The sequence below is a fragment of the Scyliorhinus torazame genome, chromosome 8, assembly GCF_047496885.1.
Source record: "Scyliorhinus torazame isolate Kashiwa2021f chromosome 8, sScyTor2.1, whole genome shotgun sequence".
In the NCBI taxonomy this organism is placed as follows: domain Eukaryota; kingdom Metazoa; phylum Chordata; class Chondrichthyes; order Carcharhiniformes; family Scyliorhinidae; genus Scyliorhinus; species Scyliorhinus torazame.
In genome coordinates, this window is record NC_092714.1 from 267,772,473 (window position 1) to 267,799,343 (window position 26,871).

At 49.1% G+C, this 26,871-nt stretch overlaps 1 protein-coding gene across 3 annotated transcripts in view; it reads left to right on the forward strand.

The window, feature by feature from the left end:
• Positions 1-26,871, forward strand: part of unm_sa1614 (un-named sa1614) — a 448,364-nt gene that overhangs the window by 214,162 nt on the left and 207,331 nt on the right. For all 3 annotated transcript variants that reach the window (XR_011948821.1, XM_072515283.1, XM_072515284.1), the window contains exon 8: positions 18,204-18,279. Coding sequence is in view for 2 of the 3 variants with exons in the window: in XM_072515283.1 (XP_072371384.1) it covers positions 18,204-18,279 (76 nt within the window). In the remaining variant the exon portion in view is untranslated. The remainder of the gene's footprint in view (positions 1-18,203; positions 18,280-26,871) is intronic.

The window sequence follows — 26,871 nt, forward strand, 5'->3', positions numbered from 1 at the left end:
GATGTTGTCTATATGGACTTCAGTAAGGCCTTTGACAAGGTCCCTCATGGTAGACTAGTACAAAAGGTGAAGTCACACGGGATCAGGGGTGAGCTGGCAAGGTGGAAACAGAACTGGCTAGGCCATAGAAGGCAGAGAGTAGCAATGGAAGGATGCTTTTCTCATTGGAGGCCTGTGACCAGTGGTGTTCCACAGGGATCAGTGCTGGGACCTTTGCTGTTTGTTGTATATATAAATGATTTGGAGGAAAATGTAACTGGTATGATTAGTAAGTTTGCAGACGACACAAAGGTTGGTGGAATTGCGGATAGCGATGAGGACTGTCGGAGGATACAGCAGGATTTAGATTGTTTGGAGACTTGGGCGGAGAGATGGCAGATGGAGTTTAATCCGGACAAATGTGAGGTAATGCATTTTGGAAGGTCTAATGCAGGTAGGGAATATACAGTGAATGGTAGAACCCTCAAGAGTATTGAAAGTCAAAGAGATCTAGGAGTACAGGTCCACAGGTCATTGAAAGGGGCAACACAGGTGGAGAAGGTAGTCAAGAAGGCATACGGCATGCTTGCCTTCATTGGCCGGGGCATTGAGTATAAGAATTGGCAAGTCATGTTGCAGCTGTATAGAACCTTAGTTAGGCCACACTTGGAGTATAGTGTTCAATTCTGGTCGCCACACTACCAGAAGGATGTGGAGGCTTTCGAGAGGGTGCAGAAGAGATTTACCAGAATGTTGCCTGCTATGGAGGGCATTAGCTATGAGGAGCAGTTGAATAAACTCGGTTTGTTCTCACTGGAACGAAGGAGGTTGAGGGGAGACCTGATAGAGGTAGACAAAATTATGAGTGGCATAGACAGAGTGGATAGTCAGAGGCTTTTCCCCAGGGTAGAGGGGTCAATTACTAGGGGGCATAGGTTTAAGGTGAGAGGGGCAAGGTTTAGAGTAGATGTCCGAGGCAAGTTTTTTACGCAGAGGGTAGTGGGTGCCTGGAACGCGCTACCGGAGGAGGTGGTGGAAGCAGGGACAATAGTGACATTTAAGGGGCATCTTGACAAATACATGAATAGGATGGGAATAGAGGGATACGGACCCAGGAAGTGTAAAAGATTGTAGTTTAGTCGGGCAGCATGGTCGGCATGGGCTTGGAGGGCCGAAGGGCCTGTTCCTGTGCTGTACATTTCTTTGTTCTTTGTTCTTTGAACCCATATCTTCCTGTAACAACCTGCCGCGTCGCTTACCATTAATGTTTTCACTTCCCGTTTTATTTCTTTTAGTATTCCTGGTCCTATTCACTGAGCTCCCCTCAGTCACTGTACCTTGTACTGTCGCCCTTTTTGATTTTTGACTATGTCTTCTCTGCCTTACACTTTCCCCTTACTGCCTTTTATTTCTGTCCCTGTTTTACTACCTTCCAACTTCCTGCATCGGTTCCCATCCCCCTGCCACATTAGTTTAAACTCTCCCCAACAGCTCTAGCAAACACCCCCCCTAGGACATCGGTTCCAGTCCTGCCCAGGTGCAGCCCGTCCGGTTTGTACTGGTCCCACCTCCCCCAGAACCGGTTCCAATGTCCCAGGAATTTGAATCCCTCCCTCTTGCACCATCTCTCGAGCCACGTATTCATCCTCTCTATCCTGACATTCCTACTCTGACTAGCTCGTGGCACTGGTAGCAATCCTGAGATTAGTACCTTTGAGGTCCTACTTTTTAGTTTAACTCCTAGCTCCCTAAATTCAGCTTGTAGGACCTCATCCCGTTTTTTACCTATATCGTTGGTGCCTATGTGCACCACGACAGCTGGCTGTTCACCCTACCCCCCAGAATGTCCTGCAGCCGCTCCGAGACATCCTTGACCCTTGCACCAGGGAGGCAACATACCACCCTGGAGTCTCGATTGCGTCCGCAGAATCGCCTGTCTATTCCCCTTACAATTGAGTCCCCTATCACTATAGCCCTGCCATTCTTCTTCCTGCCCAGCTGCACAGCAGAGCCAGCCACGGTGCCATGAACCTGGCTGCTGCTGCCTTCCCCTGGTGAGCCATCTCCCTCAACAGTATCCAAAGCGGTATATCTGTTTTGCAGGGAGATGACCGCAGAGGACACCTGCACTACCTTCCTACTCTTGCTCTGTCTTTTGGTCACCCATTTACTATCTCCCTCAGTACCTTTCACCTGCGGTGTGACCAACTCGCTAAACGTGCTATCCACGACGTCCTCAGCATCGCGGACGCTCCAAAGTGAGTCCATCCGCAGCTCCAGAGCCGTCAAGCGGTCTAACAGGAGCTGCAACTGAACACACTTCTTGCACGTGAAGGAGCCAGGGACAGTGGACGTGTCCCTGAGCTCCCACATCGCACACGAGGAGCATGGCACGGGTCTGAGATCTCCTGCCATGTCTTAAACCTTGGGTTAACTTCAACAATTTTAATTTCCCCCCAAAAAATTTAAATGAATAAGTAAACAACGAAGAAGAAAATAAATAAATATACCAATGAAAAGAAACAGAAACAGAAACACTACTTACCAGTCACAAAAAGCACTTCCTCCCCACCCAGCTTCGAATTCCCACCTCGATTCAAATTCCCAAACTCACTCTTAGCTGTGTCTCAATCCTGGCTCGGTCTTCTCTCTGGATCACTGGGAGAACTTACTGGGAGTGAGTTTACAAGTGGCTCTTTTTAAACTGTCCTGAATTGACTCCCCTCCCCCACCTGCTTTTAGATCAAAGTAGATACGGGCTACGGCCCCTTTTATTTTCCCCAAACCCGGCCGGAATACATCTGGGTATCGTCCTAGCACCTCAGTCAACCCTTCAGAAACTGTTTGGAGGATGTGCTGCCATTGCAATCGCAAATGGCGCAACCAGTCCTGACCCAACAGGCTGGGCCCATGGCCGCGCACCACGATAAGTGGGAAACGCCCCTCCTGGCGTCCATAAACAACAGAGGTCATTGTAGTTCCTGCAATGTCCAGTGGTTCCCCCGTGTAGGTGGCCAACCTGGCCTGTGAATCGGTTAATGTAAGGGTCTGTATACCCTGCTTGATGCGGTCGAATGTCCTCTGGGCGATCACGGAGACCGCTGCGCCAGTGTCCAACTGCATCTCAAGCGGGTGGCCATTGACCCGTACTGTCACCTTAATGGGGGCCACACGGGGAGCTGCCACACAATGCAACTGCAGGCAGTCGTCCTCCGTCTCCATGTCCTCAGGAGTAGTCGCCGCAGGTTCATCCACATGGAAGATACGGCCCCTGGGATGGTCCCAGTTACGGCCCCTGGGCTGGTCCCATTTTCGGTCGGAACGACGGCGCCTCTGGCGCCCCCAGGACCGCCGTCCGCGACGGGGTCGGCGCCTACACGTCTGACACGGACATGGCTCCTCATCCATTGGTTCTGGAGAAGGCTCCCTTCGGAGAGGAATGTCCGACGGCGACTGGCGTCGGTCCGGACGTTGCCTCGCCCAAGGTACCGCAGGAGTGCGGGGGACGTTTTCAGACGGAAGGAGTTGCGCCCCAAGGCATGCACTTCCATTCCCTGTAGCTCCTGCACTCCTCATTCTGCGCTCTCTCGGGACAATACTATTTGAATGGCCTGTTGAAAAGTCAATGTTGGCTCAGCTAACAACTTTCTCTGGGTGGCCGCATTGTTAATACTGCAAACCAAACGGTCGCGTAACATTTCTGACAACGTCTCACCATAGTCACAGTACTCCGCAATCCTGCGTAGCCTGGATAGAAAATCGGCAAGGGATTCTCCAGGGGTCCTCTCAGCGGTATTAAACCGGAAACGCTGGACTATCGTGGACGGTGTTGGGTTAAAATGTTGCCCCACTGTATTCACTGGTTCATCAAACGTTTTGGTGTCTGGCACAGCTGGGTACGTAAGACTCCTAATCACCCCAAACGTATGCGGGCCGCAGGCGGTGAGCAATATGACCACCTGGCGCTCGTTTTCGGTGATATTGTTTGCCCGGAAATAGTAACGCATCCGTTGTGTGTACTGGTTCCAGCTTTCCAGCGCAGCATCAAAAACATCCAAACGTCCATACAGAGGCATGGTATAATAGAAAACAACTTCCAACCTGTATCCAACAAAAATCCAGGGAGGTGGCTTCAGCAGTGTAGACAGCTATTCACTTTAACCTTCGTCGCCAGTTTTGTAAGGCCCACGACGAATCCAGCACGAGTTTTAAGGATACAAAGTAATAACATTTATTTACAATAACATATATATATAACAGCAGCAGCAACTTCCCTTGCTGCACACTCCTTCCTGCTGTTTCCAAACTGGCCAGCTTTATTTATACTAGGAGTTTACTAATGGTTTCTCCGCCCCCCCCTCATTGGGGAAGCTCATACTCCCACAGGATTGTGGGATTGTCATTAGTCCCCAGCCAATGGTAAGTAGGCAGGTTATAACACCTCTGAAAGTTTTAGTGTATGCTGGATTCTTACAAATTTAGATTGGCTATTTCAAATTTAGATAATTTGTGTTTGCCAAAAGCACTAAAGTGAATGGTCTGCAGGATGGTTAACACAAAGCTCATGTTATTCACCAGATTGACATCTACAGGGCAGAAATCCCAAGACTTTGCTGCCAAGCAAAATCTCTTTAGATAGGAACGAAGGTCAGAGAAAGGGCTCTGGAGTTATAGACCTGGGTCTCGATTGTCCGGTTCACCAACGCCAAAATCGCGTTCGGCGACGGGCTGGAGAATCTAAATTCCCGACAGAATTGGGGCGACGCCGCTTCCACGATGCTCCGCCCCCTCCAAAGCGGCGTACTCGAGGACAGTGATCTTCAAACTTTTTTTTCCGGGGACCCATTTTTACCAACCGACCAACCTTTGCGACCCACCATTTTCTCTTATCTTGTTTGCTGCTGACAAAAATGGAGGAAATGGTTTTGGGTCCCTTTGGCCCTCGTACACGCTCCTCCAATGGAACCTGTTGGATGAAGGTGAAGCCTTCTGGTGTCGGAAAGTATGGAGTCTCCATCTGTCCAAAGTTCTGAACTTTTTTCCTGTAAAATGTTATCAAATAAAACCCCCCCCGAACTTGTAAAAAAAATAAAATGAATAAAATAAATGAAAAAAATAAAAACTAAATGAATAAAATAAATGAATAAAAACTACTACAGAACTTGTAAAACAAAAAGCTGCAACCATTAAAAAAAATAGCGGCCGCACTGCGCATGCGTGCCTGATTATCGGCATGCGCGCCGATCATCATGTGCCATGTGACCGATTTTTTAAAAATATGTTCACGGCCGCTTGCAGCCGGCGTTATGAAAAGCCGGCTGCTGCGCGGGGATTTGCGCGATCGGGAGCTCCGCGGACAACGGCTCCGCGACCCTTCCAACACCCGCGGTAGGCCCTGATCACGGGCCTGGACACCGTGGAGGCCCCCACGGAGTCGGATCCCCCCTCCCCCACACCAGGATGGCCCCTGCAGCATGAACGGCGAGGTCCCGTCGGGTAGGACCACACGCGAACGACCCAGCGGGACTTGGCCGAACTCGGCGGCCACTCGGCTCCCGGGATCTACCCAGTTCACAATGTCTCACGAGATCTTCAGCAATCTCACAAGACTTTGCTATGCAAATCTCGCCCATCTCTTTTTGGCAAATCTGAATTTTAGAGCGAGACAGCTAGTCTCACTCTAATGTGCACATTCCCGAGGAACCTGAGGCTTTGGGATTCATCCCCTTTGCCTCGGAGACCTCGGTTGAACGCTGTTCATCAATGGTCCCCGCAAATGAGGACCAGATGGAATGGCACTTGTGGGGGACTCCCAGGCGATTGATGGCCTCCAGCTGCATGCACTTTGGGCAGGGTGGTGCCTTGGCACTGCTTGTGCCACCTAGGTACCCTGGCAGTACCAGCCTGTGCTACAACCTGGCACTGCCAATCGGGCTGGGGTGCCCTGCGTGGCTGTTTGTGGTGGGGGGCTAAGACTCTCTAATAGTGCGTTTGAGTGGTGCGGGAGTGTTCGGGGGTTGCTTCAGTGACCTCGGAGAACAGGATGCCATCTCTCACTGCACTGGGGAGTTCCATCAAGCGGCGTTCCCCAATGTACAAAACGGGGCTATGTGTGGCCTCTGCTGCATGTTCCCCGCTGAGGCCCTTATACACGCCCCGCTGAGGCCCCTTAGACACGCGAGTCACATTTTATAGCCTTGTGTTTCTTGGCGCTGTGAGCGCCGGGAAATACGCGGCTAAACGCACTCACTATGCGACCTTGTTCCCAATTAGTTGAATATCAAGTGTCATTTTGGGTGGGTTTGGCGGGATGTTTCCCGCTGGCTTTTTGGGTGTGATCCAGACCTGTATTCACCCACACACAGTCATCTTTTGGGGCTTGGGGAGTTTCTCACCAGCCAATCCCACACTTCCAAATGTTTTCTCAGTGGGGACCTAAACTCACCCGCCATACTGGCTCCTCTGAGATGTTGAGGGAGCTTGAGGGTCCCCTCCACCCTCCACCACACGGATATAGTGACCCTCATGCAGACATGGGCAACACCTTCGACACCACAGGGCTAACTTTCCCCCATCACTAAAAGTTAGTATGAGCATGGCCTCTCAAGCCACCCAAGCATGAGGGCGACTCTGCCCCACAACCATCCATCCCTGTGGGCATCTCTTCTCTCCCCCCCCCCCCCCCCCCCACCCAAGTGAGCATATCCCTCTTTGGACCCCCCTTTCAAACCCCCCACCATTTCAGGAGCCCCCCCCCTTCACTCCCTCAACCTTCATGACGCCCCATCATACTCCCCTGAACCCCCCTTAAGACCACCAATTCACCCCACCTTTCATGGACATGGCCCCCTCAAGCCCTGCCGCTTGGCAGTGCCAGCTTGGTACTGCAGCGCCGGTGACTCCTGGGAGCTAGGAAAATATAGCCACAACCCGACCGTGCATATTTAAATGCACTATTACCTGGATCACGCCCAGCGAAGGTGTGATCCAGATCGCGTGCATCTCTAATTTCCTGTTTAATACCATTCCCAACATCACCACAATGCTTGGGGGACTATATACAACCCCCGCTAACGTTTTTGACAATTGGTGTTTCTGAATCCAACCCATACAGATTCCACATTGTCAGAGCAATTATCCTTTCTCGCTATTGCGGTAATTTCCTCTTTAAGAATTAATGCAATGCCACCTCCTTTTCCTTTTTGCCAGTCCTTCCTAAATACTGATTACCCCTCGATGTTCTGTTCCCATCCCTGGTCACTCTGCAGCCATGTCTCCGTAATCCCGACTATATTATTCCCGTTTATATCTATTTGCGCGATTGATTAATCCACTTTATTGTGAATGCTGTGCACGTTAACTTACAAAGCTTTTACATAGATACATAGTAGAAAGGAGCAGGAGGAGGCCTTTTGGCCCTTCGAGCCTGCTCCGCCATTCATCACGATCGTGGCTGATCATCCAACTCAATAGCCTAATCCTGCTTTCTCCCCATAGCCTTTTATCCCATTCTCCCCAAGTGCTACATCCAGCCGCCTCTTGAATATATTTAAAGTTTTAGCATCAACTACTTCCTGTGGTAATGAATTCCACAGGTTCACCACTCTTTGTGTGAAGAAATGACTCCTTATCTCTGTCCGAAATGGTTTACCCTGAATCCTCAGACTGTGACCCCTGGTTCTGGACACACCCATCATTGGTAACATCTTCCCTGCATCTACCCTGTCTAGTCCTGTTAGAATTTTATAAGTCTCTGTGAGAACCCCCCTCATTATTCTGAACTCCAGCGATAACAATCCCAACTTAGTCAATCTCTCCTCCTATGACAGTCCTGCCATCCCTGGAATCAGTCCGGTAAACCTTCGCTGCACTCCTTCGAGAGCAAGAATATCCTTTCTCAAAGAAGGAGACCAAAACTGCACACAATACTCCAGGTGTGGCCTCACCAATGCCCTGTGGGTCAGTTGGATAGGGAAGTGGTAGACGATCAGGAAATGGAGGGTGCTTATTCTGGGAGCTGCCAATCTTGGGAGCTATTTCTGGGGCCTGACATGCGTGTGGATTTGGGTGTGGTGGAATTGGAGGGGGTTGGGCCTGTTGGATTGGTGCAGATTGTGGTGATCGGGGCCTGGTGGGGCTGAGGATACCAGCTATTATATAACTGCAGATATTAGGTCTGCTGGGGCTGGGGGCATTGGACCCTTTGGACTGGGAGGGGATTGGCCTGGCTGGGCTGGACCATGGCCTAGTGGGGCAGGGGGGAAATTGGGGACAGGTGGTTTTGGCACGATCGTAGAGGTTTGTCAGGCAGGCACTTGGATCCAGGAGGTGAAGAGGTGAAAGCGTTTACTCCCTGAATCCGCTCAGTTCTTGCTTTGAAGAAGTTGTCAGATTCTATAACAATCGGGAAGCTCTGCTGGTGGCAGTTAAAGTTCAAAAGCAGAACGACATTGAAGCCCACAGCTTCGTTATGTAAGAGTCCTTCCTGTTTATTTCCTTTGTTCCCATTTTCTTTTATTTTTTGTCCATGGACCCATATTCAGAATGTGCCTTTAAGCAGAGGACTCAAGCTGAAGCAGCCTGCTTGTCAGGACATTGTGTTCGAAGGCTTTGTATTTTAGAGATGAGAAACAGACTCGTCGTCGCTGAGTGAATCTTAAGAACCGGTTTTGGAGAAAGTTTGTTTCAGTTGGCAAACTGGGAACTTGTGGGGTGTCCTGGACAACAGTCAGTGATTGGTTCCTGTGTGATGCTTTTTGAGAAACCTGGGCAAAAGTGTTTAGACTTGGAAGTGAAAGAGACACTCTCCCTCTCCCTTTTTCTCTCTCTCCCTCTCCCTCTCTCTGTAGAGAGTGAGGGTAGTTAGAAGGGCGGTACAATTCTGGAGTATATCTTGTACTCGTGCGAGAAGAAGGAGTACTCCACCTCCTTTGGATTCTTAAACCTCCACGGGTCCACCAAACCCATCCTTTCCATAAACCCTCCCAGCTCCTTTGCCATCCGCAAGCCTTCCCATTGACCTGAACCTATCCACCCTCGACTCCAGCACACAACTAAAGTTCCCTCCCATAATCAACTGATTGTGGCCGAGTCTGTAATCGCTCCAGCAACCCCCTCACGAACCCCACATTGTCTCAATTCGACGCATATATATTCACCGGTACCACCGGTGTCCCCTTCAATACCAGGCTCACTATCATGTATCTCCCACCGGGCCCTGCACTTCCTTTGCACTTACAAACCGTCCCTTTTTACTCAACGGAATGGCCACCCCCGTGACTTGGACTCAAACTTTGAGTGAAACACCTGACCCACCCATCCCTTGCTCAACCTAACCTGATCCCTTACCAGGAGGTGCGTCTCCTGCAGAAAGACCACCCCTGCCTTCAGGCTTCTCAAGTGTGCAAAGACTCGAGATCTCTTCACCGGCCCGTTCAGCCCATGTACATTCCATGTGATAGCCTTACCAGAGGCTTGCATCTCCACTCCCCGCTACTCTCCACCATCCTCCCGACCGATTCTGTCCCTTTTACTTTCACCCTAAACCAGGCCATCCAAGATGGCCCCTTTCTCCACCCATGACAAGCTTCTCCTTTAACATTGTCATGTCGCATCTCCGCACCCCCTCTCGGCCAACACATCCGGCCATCTCCCCACCTCACTTCCGTTCACCAGCATTCCATGCCAGCGTGGTAGCTCCTGCCCGAAGGCTCCTCCTATCTACTCCTTCCCCACCCCTTCCTCGTTAATCTGTATCAAGGGCTCCCTGTGGACCTCGCCCTCCCCTACCCAAACAAAGACACATCCAAAACCACAGGTCACCTCCGCCAAAAAATAAACCACCACAGGAGGCGAGGGGGCGGGGGGGGCGCAGTTGCCCCCTTACAAACTTATTACCCCTTAACAAATAGTCATCAAAATGAAATCCTCCCACCCGAGAAGAAAGTAAAGCCCCCCCCCCCGCCCTCCGGTCCCCACACTACCCATGTCCTCCGAACTCCATTGTGCCAAATTCTCCGCCTCCCATCAAAGTTCAGTTCTCCTCCCAGTTTATGCTCTTTAATAAAGTCATTGGTCTCCTCTGAGGTTTCAAAATAACACTCCCAGCCTTCAAATGTCACCCACGTTTTGCCAGATACAGCACCCCAAACCTCATGTGCCAGTGAAGCTCCGCTCCAATCTCCTGGTATATTCAGACCTTGTTCCCCTCCCATTCGCAGTTCCGTTTCTCCCTGGCCCATCGCAAGATATTTTCCTTCTCCACAAACTTGTGGAGCCTCACGATCACTGCCTGCGGTGACTCCCCCACTCTTGGCTTCTGCCTTCGAGACCTGTGTGCTCTATCCATCTCTGGGGCCTTGACTAGCACTGCCACCGCCACCAGCCCCGCCAGCATCCTCGCGACGTATCTCGAAGCACTTGTGCCTTCCACAACTTCAGCCATGCCAATGAGATGCAGGTTCTGCCTTCTAACTTTGCTCTTAACGATTTGCCAGGAGCTCCACCTCCGTCTCCAGTGCCACCACCCAATCACTATGGTCAGATATCACTCTCTCCATCTACTGGACCTGGGACCCCCGTGTCTCCAAGCACTTCTCAACTCCCTCCATCGAGCCTTTCAGGGGTGCAACCGCTCCTTCGATGGCCTTCGATTGGTCTTCCTGCAGCTCCATTCTTTGTTGGCGGAATTCCTCTTTGATAAACGCCATCAGCTGTTCCAACTGGGGTTTTCCAACATGCGACAACCCTGCCCCCTCCGCCATCTTTCCAATTGTTGCTGCACCTCTTCCAATTCCTTGGCCAGGTCTTTAACCTTATTCTGCCGGGTCTGATAATCAGCAGACGTGCCACATCTGGGGGGGGGGGATCTTCTCCTCCACACCTTTAATTACACTTTCCCATCAAAATTCTCCTGTTTTCGGGTAAAAAGAGCTCAAATCCGGCCTTCGAGCCGGAACTACCCTGTGTGCAACCACTCACACCATGGCCGCCACCGGAAATAGCCAAAACTATCCTTGAGGACAAGGTTAATTCTGAGGAAGCATTTGGTAGGATTTCATTAATTAAGGACCAGGAGGCAGACTCAAATAACATAGATCAACACAGTCAGCTCTCACAGAAGTTGCGGCTGAGGGGGTTCCAAAGTGCTATTTCGTTAAGAACTGAGTTCTGATGAGGATGTGGAGATATCCTCATTGATCTGTGGATGAGGAATGGACAGATGTTCATCAGACAGTGATACTGCCCAAATATAGTAGGGTAGCATAAGAGATACCAATGGCAGCACATGTGGGAATTCGGAAAACTCAGGCATCTGTCAACAGGCATTTTTCCTGGCCAGGACTGCATAAAGATGTAGTGCAATTTATTCTCGTCAGGTAATAGGAAACCACTACAACATGTGATTAGACCTTTGATACCCATACCTGTGCTTGAACACTCATTTAGTAGGGTACTAGTGGATTGTGTAGAACCATTGCCTAAAACAAAGGTAGGGCATCAGGACATTCTTACGGTCATAGATATGACCACCTGATTTCTGGAAGCTATAACTTCAAGAACAATTACAGCTAAGGTAGTAGTGGAAAAGTTGATGTAGTTTTTTTCCATGCTATGGCCAACCCTTAGAAGTACAAACTGACCTGGGTTCCAATTTTATATCCAAAATTTTACAGCATATAATTCATAGTTTAAGTATCAAGCAACTAAAGTCAACAGCCTATCACCCACAAATTCAGGGAGCTTTGGAGAGATATCATCAGACTCTCAAAATCCTGATTAGGGCCTATTGCCATGAATATCCAAGAGATTGGGGAAAGGGATTGGATTTTTTTACTATTTGGCACCAGGAATTCTCCAAACGAATCTACTGAGTTTAGCCCATTGAATTGGTCTATGGCCATGAAGTAAGGGGTCCATTAAAGTTGATGATTGCATAGTTTCTAAAACAAAAGGACAAATCCTCAATGTTGGAATATCTGTCCATGTTTCTGGAAAGACGGACAGGAGATTTTCAGATAGCCCAAAAGCATTGAAAGGTTTTGGGAGAAAGAATGAAAATGTGGGCAGACAAACATGTTGGGTCCAGAACATTCCAAGGTGGAGATGAAGTACTGGTATTGTTGCCTTTGCGGAGTAAACGTCTGAAAGCAAAATTGAGTGACCCCTATAAGGTAGCTAGGAGGGTGAATAAGGTGACTTACCTAATAGTTACTCCAGACCATAGGAAGAAGACCCCATTATGACACATAAATGTGTTGAAGAAATATCATTGTAAGCAAGAAGATAGAAAGGGACCCATGTGTCAGGTGGTAGAAGTAGTGGAAGAGGACAGAGATAGTAAGGGTGAGTGAGTTAGGGGAAGATGTCGACAATTCACAGAGCAACCGTCCTGTGGTACGACACGCAAATGTGGTAATACTAGAACAGTCAGACAGTGAGTTTGCATACTTAGAAGAAGAGCAATGAAAAGATCCCATATGCTACTGCAAAAGCATAAAATTTGTCGGGACACGCCAGGGTGCACTATATTAACTGAGCATGATGTAGACATAACAAAAACAGAAAATCCGGACAATCTCAACAGGCCTGACAGGCTCTGTGGAGAGAGAAGGGTGCTAATGTTTTGGGTCTGGATGACTCATTGTTAAAGCTTTGACAAAGAGTCATCCATAATTAAAGCATTCGCTTCCTTCTCGCTCCACAGAGTTGTCAGACCGGCTGAGATTGTCCAGTTTTTTCTGTTTTTGTTTCAGATTCCAGCATCCACAGTAATTTGCTTTTATCATGACATAGACGTAGACGACTCCAACCCGATAGAACAGCATCCATATCGACGGTACCCACAGAAACAAGAAAAAATGGTATGGTCCGCAGAATGCCAAACAGCATTTGAGAAATTGAAGGCCATATTGGTAAGTGCACCAGTATTGACAGTTCTGATTTTGCCAAACCCTTTAAAATAGCCACAGATGTTAGTGACCTGGTGCTAGAAGCAGTGTTATTACAGAATGACAAGTCAGGAATAGACAGGCCGGTGTGTACTTTTCAAAAAAAATAATATCAAAGAAAATAGTACACCACTGAGAGGGGCTAGCATTGCTATTCGTCCCTCAGCATTTTGAAATTGATGTGCAGCATGATAATAACTAAAGCTTGGTCTATACCAACCATACTCTGCTCGTGTTTGTAGAAAAAATTAAAATCTGAAACGAAAGATTGTTCCGTTGGAGTTTATTATTGCAACCATTCAATGTAAAAATTGTACATATTCCTGGTATGTTAGGATCCTGTTGTAAAACCTTTGTCTGTTCTGTGTTTCCTTTTTATTCTTGTCCTGCTGCCTGCTTTTGATCTACAGTCTTCTGGTTAGCTGGATAGAGGATTGGTTAATTAATAGAAAGCAAAGAGTGGTGATTAATGGGTGTTTCTCTGGTTGGCAATCAGTAGCTAGTGGTGTCCCTCAGGGATCAGTGTTGGGCCCACTATTGTTCACAATTTACATAGATGATTTGGAGTTGGGGAGCAAGTGCAATGTGTCCCAAGTTTGCAAATGACACGAAGATGAGCGGTAAAGCAAAAAGTGCAGCGGAGACAGGAAGTTTGCAGAGGGATTTGGATAGGCTAAGCGAATGGGCTAGGGTCTGGCAGATGGAATACAGTGTTGACAAATGTGAGGTTATCCATTTTGGGAGGAATAACAGCAAACAGGATTATCATTTAAATGATCAAATATTAAAACATGCTGCTGTGCAGAGGGATCTGGGTGTCCTAGTGCATGAGCCGCAAAAAGTTGTTTTAAAGGTGCGACAGGTGATTAAGAAGGTGAATGGAGTTTTGTCCTTCATTGCTAGAGGGCTGGAGTTTAAGACTAGGGAGGTTATGCTGCAATTGTATAAGGTGTTAGTGAGGCCACACCTGGAGTATTGTGTTCAGTTTTGGTCTCCTTACCTGAGGAAGGACATACTGGCACTGGAAGTTGTGCAGAGGAGATTCACTAGGTTAATCCCAGAGTTGAGGGGGTTGGATTACGAGGAGAGGTTGAGTAGACTGGGACTGTACTCATTGGAATTTAGGAGGATGCGGGGGGGATCTTATAGAAACATATAAAAGTATGAAGGGAATAGATAGGATAGATGCGGACAGGTTGTTTCCACTGGCGGGTGAAAGCAGAACTAGGGGGCACAGCCTCAAAATAAGGGGAAGTAGATTTAGGACTGAGCTTAGGAGGAACTTCTTCACCCAAAGGGTTGTGAATCTATGGAATTCCTTGCCCAGTGAAGCAGTTGAATTCATTAAATGTTTTCAAGATAAAGATAGATAGTTTTTTGAAGAATAAAGGGATTAAGGGTTATGGTGTTCAGCCGGAAAGTGGAGCTGAGTCCACAAAAGATCAGCCATGATCTCATTGAATGGCGGAGCAGGCTCGCAGGGCCAAGTGACCTAATCCTGCTCCTAGTTCTTATGTTCTTATTATTATTGATAAACAGTTTGTTAATGTTCCACTAATAAATCTGGTGTCCTTAACTCATTGGAGCAGTTAGGGGTTAAAGATGCCAGGAAAACACAAATTATTGGCTAATTCACTTATATCGGGACTCCAGAGTCTGTGGGGCTGGAAGTGACCACACACTCACCAGAAATTACAATATTATTGTGGATGCATTGTGTCATGGGAGTGTCCCTTTAAAAAGGTTTTTATCTTATCGCATGGCTTCAGTGATGTCATTGTGTGGAGCTGGGTTGTGACTCGTTCCTTGTATGAAACATTCTTGCAATGAAGTTTCATCCCTCTGAGGGCAAATATAGAAAAATTCTTCCTGTTTTTTTCCTTTGTACCCATTTTCTTTTCTTTTATTACTTTTTGTCCATGTACCCATATTCAGAATGTGCCTTTAAGCAGAGGACAGAAGCTGAAGCAGCCTGCTTGTCAGGACATTGTGTTCTGAGGTTTTGTATTTTGGACCGTAGAAACAGACACGTTGGGCGCCAAGTGAGTCATAGGAACCAGTTATGGAGGAATTTGGTTCCATTGGCTAACTGGCAACCTGTGGGTTGGCCAGGGACAGTGCTCTGCCTGACAACAGTCAGTGATTGGTTCCTGCATGATGCTTTTTGAGAGAACTGGGCAGAAGTATTTAGACCTTTGAAGCGAAAGCAATGATCGGCAGGTTCTCACCACATGTGCTTTCTGCTGGGAAAACGAGTAAGCGAAAGCACTTATCTCCTAGATGTTCATACACATTGTGGTTAGCTTCACAGCAGGGTACTTGAGATGCATTCAAGCCTGAAGAGAAATGAAAATAAACAATACAGACACCTGGCAGTTTGGAACTTATTACCCTGTAAGTTACAGCCTACTAAAGCTTTTTCTCTTTGATGGTGGATAGAAGCCTCGCAGATCAAATGATCTGAAAGGCTTTAAAGCCTTGTGATGTGATTTGAAGTAACAGCTACTGCTTTCGAAACTTTTGTCTGAGGCAGGAGGTGGAAGGGCTTGGTAAGTGATTTTTCACTGTTTATGCCTCGACTGCTCTTTAGCTTCCAGGCAGGGCTGACTGATGGTGGGGAGTGGGGTGGTCTGTGACATGGGGATCTATGGTAGGTGATCTCTGTTCTGGGATCTGTATTGGGGTCTCTGTTGGGACTCTGATGGGGGATGGCCTCTGTGAGGGGGCTGATGGGAGGTGTGCAGGGGGAGTGGTCAGGTCACCCTAATATGTGCTTCCTCTGGGGTTGACCCAGGATGTTATGGGGGATTCAGCGATGATAATGACATTGAATGTCAAGGGGCGGTGGTTAGATCCTCGCTTGTAGGAGATGGTCATTGCCTGGCACTTGTGTGGCGTGAATGTAACTTGCCACTTGTCAGCCCAAGCCTGGACATTTTTGCTGCATTTGGACATGGACTGCTTCATTATCTGAGGAGTCACGAATGATGCTGAACATTGTGCAGTCATCCACAAATATCCCCACTTCTGACCTTATGATGGAAGGGAGGTCTTTGATGAAGCAGCTGAAGATGGTTGGGCCCAGGACACTTCCCTGAGGAAGTCCTGCAGTGATGTCCTGGAGCTGAGATGATTGACCTCCAACCACCACAACCATCTTCCTTTGTGCCAGGTATGACACCAACCAGCGGAGAATTTTCCCCCTGATTCCCATTGACTCCAATTTAGCTAGGTCCCCATGATGCCATAGTCCGTCAAATGCTGCCTTGATGTCAAGGGCAGTCACTCTCACTTCACCTCTGCCATTCAGCTCTTGTGACCATGCTTGAACTAAGGCTGTAATGAGGTTAGGAACTGAGTGACCCTGGCGGAACCCAAACTGAACGTCCGTGAGCAGGTAAGTGCCGCTTGATAGCTCCTTCCATCATGATGGAGAGATAGGACGGCAATTGGCTGGGTTGGATTTCTCCTGTTTCTTGTGTACAGGACACACCTGGGCAATTTTCCACATTGCCAGGTAGATGCCAGTGTTGTAGCTGTACTGGAACAGCTTGGCTAGGGGTGCGGCAAGTTCTGGAGCACAAGTCTTCAGTACTATTGCTGGGATATTGTTAGGGCCCATAGCCTTTGCAGTATCAAGTGCCTTCAGCCATTTCTTAATACTACGTGGAGTGAATCGTATTGGCTGAAGACTGGCAACTGTGATGCTGGGGACCTCCGGAGGAAACAGAGATAGATCATCCACTCGTCACTTCTGGCTGAAGATTGTAAGATTGCTGTGAATGCCTCAGCCTTGTCTTCTGCACATGTGTGCTGGGCTCCTTCATCATTGAGGATGGGGATATTTGTGGTGCCTCTTCCTCCAGTGAGTTGTTTAATTGTCCACCACCATTCCCTGCTGGATGTGGCAGGACTACAGAGCTTAGATCTGATGCGTTCATTGTGGAATCGCTTAGCTTTGTTTATTACTTGCTGCTTATGCTGTTTGGCACATAAATAGTCCTGTGTTGTAGCTTCACCAAGTTAATACCTCATTTTTCAGTATGCCTGATGTTGCTCCTGGCATGCTCTCCTGCACTCTTCATTGAACCAGTGTGGCTTGGTGGTAATGGTAGAGTTGAATACAATTCTGCTGCTGCTCACACCGCCTCATGGATACCCAGTCTTGAATTGTTAGATCTGTTCGAAGTCTATCCCATTTAGCTCGGTGGTAGTGCTGCACAGCACGATGGAGGATATCTTCAATCTGAAGACAGGACTTTGTCGCCACAAGGACTGTCGGGTGGTCACTTCTAGGTGCAGCTGCAGCAGTCAGATTGGTGAGGATGAGGTCAAAAATGTTTTTCCCTCTTGTTGGTTCCCTCACCACCTGCTGCAGTCCCAGTATAGCAGATATATCCTTTAGGACCCGGCCAGCTCGGTCTGTGCTGGTACTACCGAGCCACTCTTGGTGATGGACATTGAAGTCCCCCACCCAGAGCATATTCTGCGCCCTTGCCGCCCTCAGTGCTTCCTCCAAGTGGTGTTCAACATGGAGGAGTACTGATTCATCAGCTGATGGTGGATGGTACATGGTCATCAGCAGGAGATTTCCATGCCCATGTTTAACCTGAAGCCATGAGAATTCATGGGGTCCAGAGTCTATGTTGAGGAATCCCAGGGCAACTTCCGCCCAACTGTATACCTCTGTGCTGCCACCTCTGCTGGGTCAGTCCTGTCGGTGAGACAGGACATGGTGATAGTGGTGTCTGGGACATTGTCTGTAAGGTATGATTATGTCAGGCTGTTGCTTAACTAGTCTGTGAGACAGCTCTCCCAACTTTGGCACAAGCCCCCAGATGTTAGTAAGGAGGACTTTGCAGGGTCAGCAGGGCTGGGGTGTCGTTGTCATTTTCGGTGCCTGTTTCGTTGCTGGGTGGTCGTTCTGCCTTCATCCCGTTTTTGCATTTTTGTAGTGATTGAATACAACTGAGTGGCTTGCTAGGCCATTCCAGAGGGCATTTAAGAGTCAGCCACATATATAGATGCATCGAAGATAGGAGCAGTAGGATTCCTTTTGTATCTTTGAGCCTGCTCCACCATTAATCACAATAATGGCTGATCATCCAACTCAATACCCTAATCCTGCTTTCTCCCATAACTGTGGGTCTGGAGTCACATGTGGGCCAGACTCGATAAGGATGGCAGATTGAAAGTAAATGATATTGTGTTCGGAAATCCCATGATATTGCTTAAAGTTCTGTAATAATAGAGTTTTTCTATATTCTGTTGCAGTTTCTTTCAGGAAGGATTGAAAACAGCTGAGAAGATCAGGCACTATGTCGAAATGCTTGCAGAAGATTTACATACTGTGAGTATGAAATGTTAAGTAATGGGTTAAGAGACATTGCAATTAGTTGTCTCATTTATGTTAAGTATCCATTAATTGACACTGATATGTAAAGGGGCTTCAGATGGCCTCTGTCGGGTGGTGTGTTGTTAAGAGTTTTGTGCAGAGGCTGTGGAAGTGAAATAAATGGTGTTTGGTGAAAATGAACAAGAACTTTAGACTCTTCATTTCACAGCAACTAAAACGTACAACAATGGTAGCAGAGGATGGTTGCTGTGCAAATGTGAAGGTTTGAAAGATACAACTTTTCCTGATCAAACCAAGGAGTGGGTGAGAAGGAAAGAAAAAAGATACATGGCTGAACCCAGGATAAAGATGGCTGGATATGACTATCCTCCCTTATTTTCTGAAAGGGAATCGTACGACCAATGGAGAAGTGCAGTAGTTATGTGGACTAAAGTAACTGCTTTGGGAAAGAGAAAACAAGGTATGGCATTGGCTCTTTCTCTACCATATGGCAGTAAAATCCGAAACAAAGTGCTTTCTGAGCTGGAATTGGAAGAGTTAGACTCAGAAGAAGGTCTGGAGACTTTATTACATTATATGGATAATATTTATAAGAAAGATGACTTGTTAAGTGCGTATGAAGCATGGTCGGATTTTGATAAGTTCCGGAAAATGGAGGATATCTCCATGGAACACTATATAATGGAATTTGGCAGACTATATAAAAGGCTGCAGAAACACAATCTGGAATTTCCACAGTCTGTGTTGGCCTTTAAATTACTTGACTGTGCTAGAGTGAGCAACATGGATAGGCTCCTGGTTTTGACAGGAGTTCAGTTTACTGATAAGGATACCTTATTCGAACAGATGACAAAAGCTTTACAAAGGTTTCTGGGGAAACATTCGATTCCGATGGCTCTGATGACCCAAATAGGTCAGCCTGCAATAAGGCAGAATATGGAAGATACACTAGTAACAGGATGGCGAAATCGTATGGCTACAACAGGGCTCAAGACTATAGACGGAGACCGAGACAAGGAAATTATGAAGACAGAAACCCAGTTAGAACCTACAATAGGAATATGAACCCCAGAAATGCACGGGGCATGATAAATCGATGTTTTCGATGTGACGCTCAATACCATTATGCTTTCAACTGTCCAATTTGTTATGATAGAGTGTTTGAAGTGACACATGACACGGAAGAGTCAGAAGAGGAAAAAGATAGTGACCAGAAAGAAGGCATTGTCCTATTGACAAGCAGTTTTACGCTGGTAATGAGGGTGTTGGTTGCAGAATCCTTCAACTGTGCTGTATTGGACAGTGGCTGCATATCTACTGTGTGGAATTGACTGGTTAAAATGTTACCTGGACTCTTTGAATGCTGAAAATCGTAACAAGGTTAAGGAATTTGAAAGTTCCACAAGTTTCAGGTTTGGGGATGATAATACTCTGAAGTCGCTAAAAAGAGTGGTGATCCCTTGCAATATTGCAGGAGTGAATCATTTCATTAGCACGGATGTTGTATCAAGTGAGATACCTTTGCTTCTGAGCAGACCATCGATGAAGAAGGCACACATGAAACTGGATATGGAACAGGATAAGGCAACAGTTTTTGGAAAGACTATGGACTTACAATTTACACAGTCGGGATACTATTGTATTCCATTACTGACAAATAATTTTTCAAGTAGAGTGGTTAAGGATGTGTCAATGGCAGTTGAAAATGGGACTTTAGCTGATAAAAAGCTTGTGATATTAAAACTGCATAGGCAATTTGCACATCCGTCTCCTCGGAGGCTGAAAATTTATTAAAGGATGCAGGGGTAAGGGATGACGACTATACTAAACTGATAGAACAGGTTAGTGACCGCTGTGAAGTTTGTAGGAAGTACAGAAGGACACCAACACGACGGACAGTAACCCTACCTTTGGCCAGGGATTTTAACGACATTGTGGCCATGGACCTTAAGATCTGGGATAATGCAAATAATATATTTATTTTGCATTTTGTAAATTTAGCAACCAGATTTAATCAATCAACGATTGTACGAAGTAAAGAAAAGAGAGTAATTCTGGATCAAATTGTGGAAAAATGGATAGGGACAGGAATGGGTCCACAGGCAAAATTCCTTACAGACAATGGGGGAGAATTTGCTAATGATGAGTTTAGGGATATGTGTGAAAACATGAATATCAGAGTTATGAATACGGCTGCAGAAAGCCCATTTAGTAATGGTGTCTGTGAAAGAAATCATGCTGTCATCGATGACATGCTTCGGAAAATGTTGGCAGATCGACCAAATTGCAGGCTAAATTCAGCTTTAGCATGGGCAGTATATGCAAAGAATTCATTGCAGATGGTTGGGGGCTATAGTCCTTATCAATTAGTGTTTGGTAGAAATCCTAAAATTCCGTCCATTTTGGATGACCAGCCTCCAGCTTGGGAGGGGACTACAATTAGCTCTGGTTTTGCTGAACATTTAAATGCATTACATAGCAGTAGAAAAGCTTTTTTGGAAGCAGAAGTCTCTGAAAGAATTCGCAGAGCTTTAAGACATAACGTACGGCCATCAGATGCCGTTTTTCAGCAAGGAGACATGGTATACTATAAGAGAGACAATTCTAATGAATGGAAAGGCCCAGGGAAGATCATAGGCATAGATGACAAAACAATTATTTTGCAACATGGTAATCAAACTGTTAGGGTCCATTCATCAAGGATAATGGGTACAGATTATAAATTTTCAAATTTAGACAGAGCAGACAGACATGACGAGGAACCAGAGTCATCTGGTACGCATGTGTTACAGTACTATGAGGACCAATTAACTGATATAGACAGGGTTTCTGTGGAGGAACACAACACTTCTGGTGAATTAAAACAGGCCATTTTTCCGAAAGGGCAACTGCCAAAAGTTGGTACAAAAGTGACATACTTGCCTGAAGGGTCTAGTCAATGGAAGGATGCAACTGTTATTCGTAGAGCAGGGAAGGCCACTGAAAAGTATAAACATTGGTTGAATGTACAGCATTCACGGGAAGGAGTCAAGACAATGGATTGGGAGAACGAAATTCAAAAATGGAGGGCACAGAAACGCAGTGCCAGTTCAGATAGTACATCGGATAGTGAACAGGTCCGCAGGAAAAGGTCGAGAACTATTGAAAGGACATCCCACAGCAGAAGGGAAAGATCAAGCAGTAGCAGTACAGAACGAGATACCAGGCGGGAGAGGGGACATAGTTTGTCAAGATCTCGGAACATGAGTAAGACTACGAATACTAATAGGAGTAGAAGCCCACATGCACGTGAGATTTTGGTGGCTTCAAATAAATTAGATGAAAAAGTTATTAAAGAAGCTAAACAGCAAGAATTGCATAGTTGGAGTGAATTTGGGGTATACTCAGAGGTACCGGATAGGGGACAAAGAGCTCTATCCCACAGATGGATTTGCACGGAAAAGGTTCTTCCGGGTGGAACTTATAAGGCAAAGGCCAGGCTCGTGGCAAGGAGATTTGAAGAAAACTTAGAAGATCAGGATTTAAGGGTCGATTCACCTCCAGCAGGAAAGGTTATTTTAAAGATCTTCTTGGCTCTATTAGCCAGAAAGGCATGGGAATGCAAATCTATAGATATAAAAGCTGCCTTTTTGCAGGGGCATTAGCTCCAGAGAGACATTTTTCTCCGTCCTCCTAAAGAAGCAGCTAACACAGATGGGGTACTCTGGAAGTTGAACAAATGTGTATATGGATTAAATGATGCATCTAGAGTCTGGTATTTTTCGGTCAGCTGAGTTTTGTTAAAGTTAGGCTGTTGCCAGTTGAAAGCAGATCCTGCAATGTTTTACTGGCACTATAAAGGAAATCTTTCTGGCATTTTTACGATGCATGTCGATGATGTTTTGTGGGGTGGGACTAGTGATTTTGAAGCTATTGTAATCTCTGGTTTGAGGAAAGAATTCAGGGTTGGAAGTCAGGCTTCCGGTGCATTTAAATATATTGGACTGGAAATTGGACAGACTAAGTTAGGGGCAACTTACGTCAGCAATCTTATTGGGAAAGCATCACCCCAATAGCAATTAGTCGTGGCCGAGTTTCACAAAAAGACGCAATGGTTTCAAAGATAGAAAAAGAGCAACTGCGAAGTTTAATTAGGCAACTGAACTGGTTAGGTAGACAGACTAGACCGGACGTGAGTTTTGATGTCTTAGGGTTGAGTACAAAAATGAATGATCCCAAAGTGGAAGACATAATAAGAGCAAATAAAGCGTTGGTCAAACTAAAAATGCAGGAGTGTGTTTTGAAGTTCCCGGTTTTAGGTGACCTTAAGCACTTGAAACTCATAGTTTATAGTGATGCGTCCTACGCAAATGTATGTGATGGGGTTTCAAGCGCAGGAGGTTTTATAATTTTCCTTTTGGGGAACAATGGTAAATGTTGCCCACTTGTGTGGGAAACAAAGAAAATAAGGGAGTGGTAAAAAACACTTTGGCTGCTGAGAAGTTAAGCCTTGTAGAGGTGGTGGATATGGCTTTTTATATAAGTATGATATTGACAGAAATTTTGGGATTAGGGGATTTGGGTAATATACCTATTGACTGTCACATTGACAATAAATCCCTGTGGGAAAATGTGCACTCTACAAAAAGTGTCAATGAAAAGAGGTTACGGATAGACATCGCAAGTTTGAAGCAGATGTTGGACAGAGGGGAAATAACAAAAATTAAATGGGTCGACAGAAGCTATCAACTGTCAGACTGTTTTACGAAAAGAGGGGCGAGTTCACAGAAACTTTTGGATATTGTTAATGAAGGGCGCTTGTTTCTGTGACTTTTTTTTTTCTCTCGTCCAAACAAAAAAAAAATTGGGGGGGGGACATCATGTGTGTGTTTTTGAGTTTCTTGAAATTTTGTTTTCACCTAATTTTTTTTTTTCTCCAAGGAAGGGAAGACTGTTAAGTAATGGGTTAAGAGACATTGCAATTAGTTGTCTCATTTATGTTAAGTATCCATTAATTGACACTGATATGTAAAGGGCTTCAGGTGGCCTCTGTCGGGTGGTGTGTTGTTAAGAGTTTTGTGCGAGGCTGTGGAAATGAAATACATGGGGCGCGATTCTCCACTCCCGCGCCGAAGTGGTCGCGAAGGTTCACAACGGCGCGAACCGGCCCCGATCCCGACCGATTCAGGGCCCAAAAATGGGCTAGGATCGAGGCCGCGAGAACCTCAGGGGGGCGTGCCGCAAAGGCCGCGTCGTCACCACGCGACGCCCGAATGACGCAGCGCTGCGTCATAAATTGCGCGATCCGCGCACAGAGGACCCGGAGGAGAAGAGAAGAGATGGCTGAGCCCTGAAGAGCCGCACCGAGGCTCCGGGACACGGACCTGGACACCCTGGTGGATGAGGTGGAACGGAGAAGGGACACCCGCTGCCCAAGACGTGGGCATCGCCAGCCATCCAGCGCGGTGAGGCGCGGCTGGCGGGAGGTGGGCACCGCAGTCAGTGCTGTGGGGCAGACCTCGGACGGGGCAGCAGTGCCGCAAGAAGCTGCACGACTTCACCCGGGCTGCCAGGGTAAGTGCCATGAGGGTGCCCCCAGCCCCCCACCCCCGGCACGGGGGGGGGGGGGGGTTGGGAGTGTTGGGGGGGATTGGGGCACCAGGGGCGGTGCTGGGGGGGGCGGGGGGACCAGGGGCGGTTGGGAGTGTTGGGGGACTGGTGCATCAGGGGTGATGTTGGTGGGGTCAGGGGGATATGGGGGGTCACGGTGCCCAACTATCTACTCGACCCACATGAGCCCCGGGACCACCCCTGGAGCAAAGCCATGGCGTGCTGTCTCCTGAACCAGCAACAATGTTGTCTATATCTGCATACCCTGATGATACCCGCCTAATGATGATGCTTTATCCAACACCCCCCCCCCCCCCCCCCGGACAAGACAGCGCACAACCAGCATGAGCGCATGAGACCCCTAACTGTTCACGAGCAGAGGGCCCTGGACCTCGCTGGGGGATCCGCCACCTGGGAGGTCGCGCCATGCCAGGTCGGAGGCGCAGAAGCAAGTGAGAGAACCCTGCATGTCCTCTCCACCCCCAACCCGTCATCGCCCCCCTCACACTCTGGCCACTGCACCCCCGATCCCCTCCCCCCCCACACTCTGGCAACTGCACCCCCGATCCCATCCCCCCTCACACTCTGGCCACTGCACCCCCGATCCCATCCCCCCTCACACTCTGGCCACTGCACCCCCGATCCCATCCCCCCTCACACTGTGCACCCACCACCACCATACACCCGGGCCACCGTGTCTAACGAACCCCGAATTTGTTATGTTCCCCAGGGCCATCTGCCGAACCTCAGGGACGTCTCGGCCAGGAAGCAGCGCAACGTCGCCCACCGCAACTGCACCCAGGGACGCACGCCAGAGGTTGGCAGTTGGTCGGCCAGGAGGGCAGACCTCAGTCTGGGACACAGGACCGGGACGCTGAGACCACCAGGACAGACATTAGTGAGGGGCACAGGGTGGACAGCCGAAGCCCACATCACGGACACACACCCGCTGGATCGAACTGGAGGTCAAGACGACATGGCCCACATGGAGCTTGCGCCAGGCCATGAGGGGGACCAGTACACACCAGACTTCTTGACAGATGATGACCTCGAGCTTGCGGCACTGCTGTCTCCCACACCGTTCACCATCACAGAGACACCCACCTCGGTTGGGCATATAAGTGATGAGGCTCCCGGGTCACTGTCTGGTGCACACCCCACAGCCGAGCCGGTACAGCAGGTGGAGTTTGGAGCAGCCGAGGGGCTGGACGGTCGGAGGGCAGCCCAGGCCCACCAACCAGCTGCCACCCAGACAGTTCCCGGGTTCCTGGATGTAATTGACCCACCCAGTCAACCGATGCGTGTGGACACCCAGGGACTGAGTAACGGGATGAGGGCCATCTTCCAGGACCTGCACACACAGCTGGAGGAGTCTATCCGCGTCCAGGAGCAGGGAGTGGTGCCGCTCATCGCAGCCACCCAGGCCGACACCGCACGGGTGGCATCCGTGGTGGAGGCAATGGGTGAAGGGGTTTCGGCCATGGGTCAGGTTCTGCAAGGCGTTGGGCTTCACGTGCACGCGTCATCCATGGCCCAGGAGAGGGCTGCCCTCTCACAGGTAGCCATGCGCCAGAGCCAACACGACATTGCTGCCGCTCTCCGGGCCCTGGCTGAGTCTCACCATGCCATGGCCCGGTCCCAGCAAGCGATGGCACTGTCCCAGCAGTCGGTTGCGGAGAGCATTGACCGCCTGGCGCACGTGATGGATGGCGTCGCGCACTCACAGGTCGAGATCGCACAGACCTTGGCAGGAATGTGGCACTCCCTGGGCCCCGTCTCGGCGAACATTCGGACCGTGGTCGATGCCGCTGCAGGCCTCCAGGACTGGCAGCGCCAGGTGTCGGGGGTGCGACGGGGCATGTCTCCGAGCGCATCTCCGTCCCACAGTGAGGCCCGGAGGCCACCGGGCTCCCCGAGGGAGGAGGAGGTTCTGGGGCCCGTCCCGGTAGCTCCATCAAGGGATGTCCCGGTACACTCGGCCTCCCCCCGTTCAGTCCCTGGCGCATCTGGTGGGGAGCGGGCAGGTCAGGGTGGCACCACGCCATCCAGCACGCCCACAGAGAAGCCTGGCCCATCGGGCGCTGTGTGGTGCCCGTGTACAGGAGTGACGGTGCAAGTGGCAGTGTTCAGCGAATCCCTCCCCTACAGTGCGTGAACCGTGCGGCCACCAACGCGTCACATGCCCGCTGTCCGCGGCGGTGCCGTCGCGCAGCCTCCTGGACGTAACGAGCAGGCGGGCAGTGTCTGCGTCCTGCACCCTCCCCCCACCCTGATGCGCCCCATCATCCTCATCCTCCGCATCCTCCTCTTCCCCATCCCCCTCGTTTGCGTTGGTTCCGGTGCCGTCGGGTCCTCCCTCCGACTCCTCCACCAGGTCATCTCCCCTCTGCACGGCAATGTTGTGCAGCGCATGTCTCCGAGCGCATCTCCGTCCCACAGTGAGGCCCGGAGGCCACCGGGCTCCCCGAGGGAGGAGGAGGTTCTGGGGCCCGTCCCGGTAGCTCCATCAAGGGATGTCCCGGTACACTCGGCCTCCCCCCGTTCAGTCCCTGGCGCATCTGGTGGGGAGCGGGCAGGTCAGGGTGGCACCACGCCATCCAGCACGCCCACAGAGCAGCCTGGCCCATCGGGCGCTGTGTGGTGCCCGTGTACAGGAGTGACGGTGCAAGTGGCAGTGTTCAGCGAATCCCTCCCCTACAGTGCGTGAACCGTGCGGCCACCAACGCGTCACATGCCCGCTGTCCGCGGCGGTGCCGTCGCGCAGCCTCCTGGACGTAACGAGCAGGCGGGCAGTGTCTGCGTCCTGCACCCCTCCCCCCACCCTGATGCGCCCCATCATCCTCATCCTCCGCATCCTCCTCTTCCCCATCCCCCTCATTTGCGTTGGTTCCGGTGCCGTCGGGTCCTCCCTCCGACTCCTCCACCAGGTCATCTCCACTCTGCACGGCAATGTTGTGCAGCGCACAGCAGACCACAACCATGCAACCAACCCTGTTG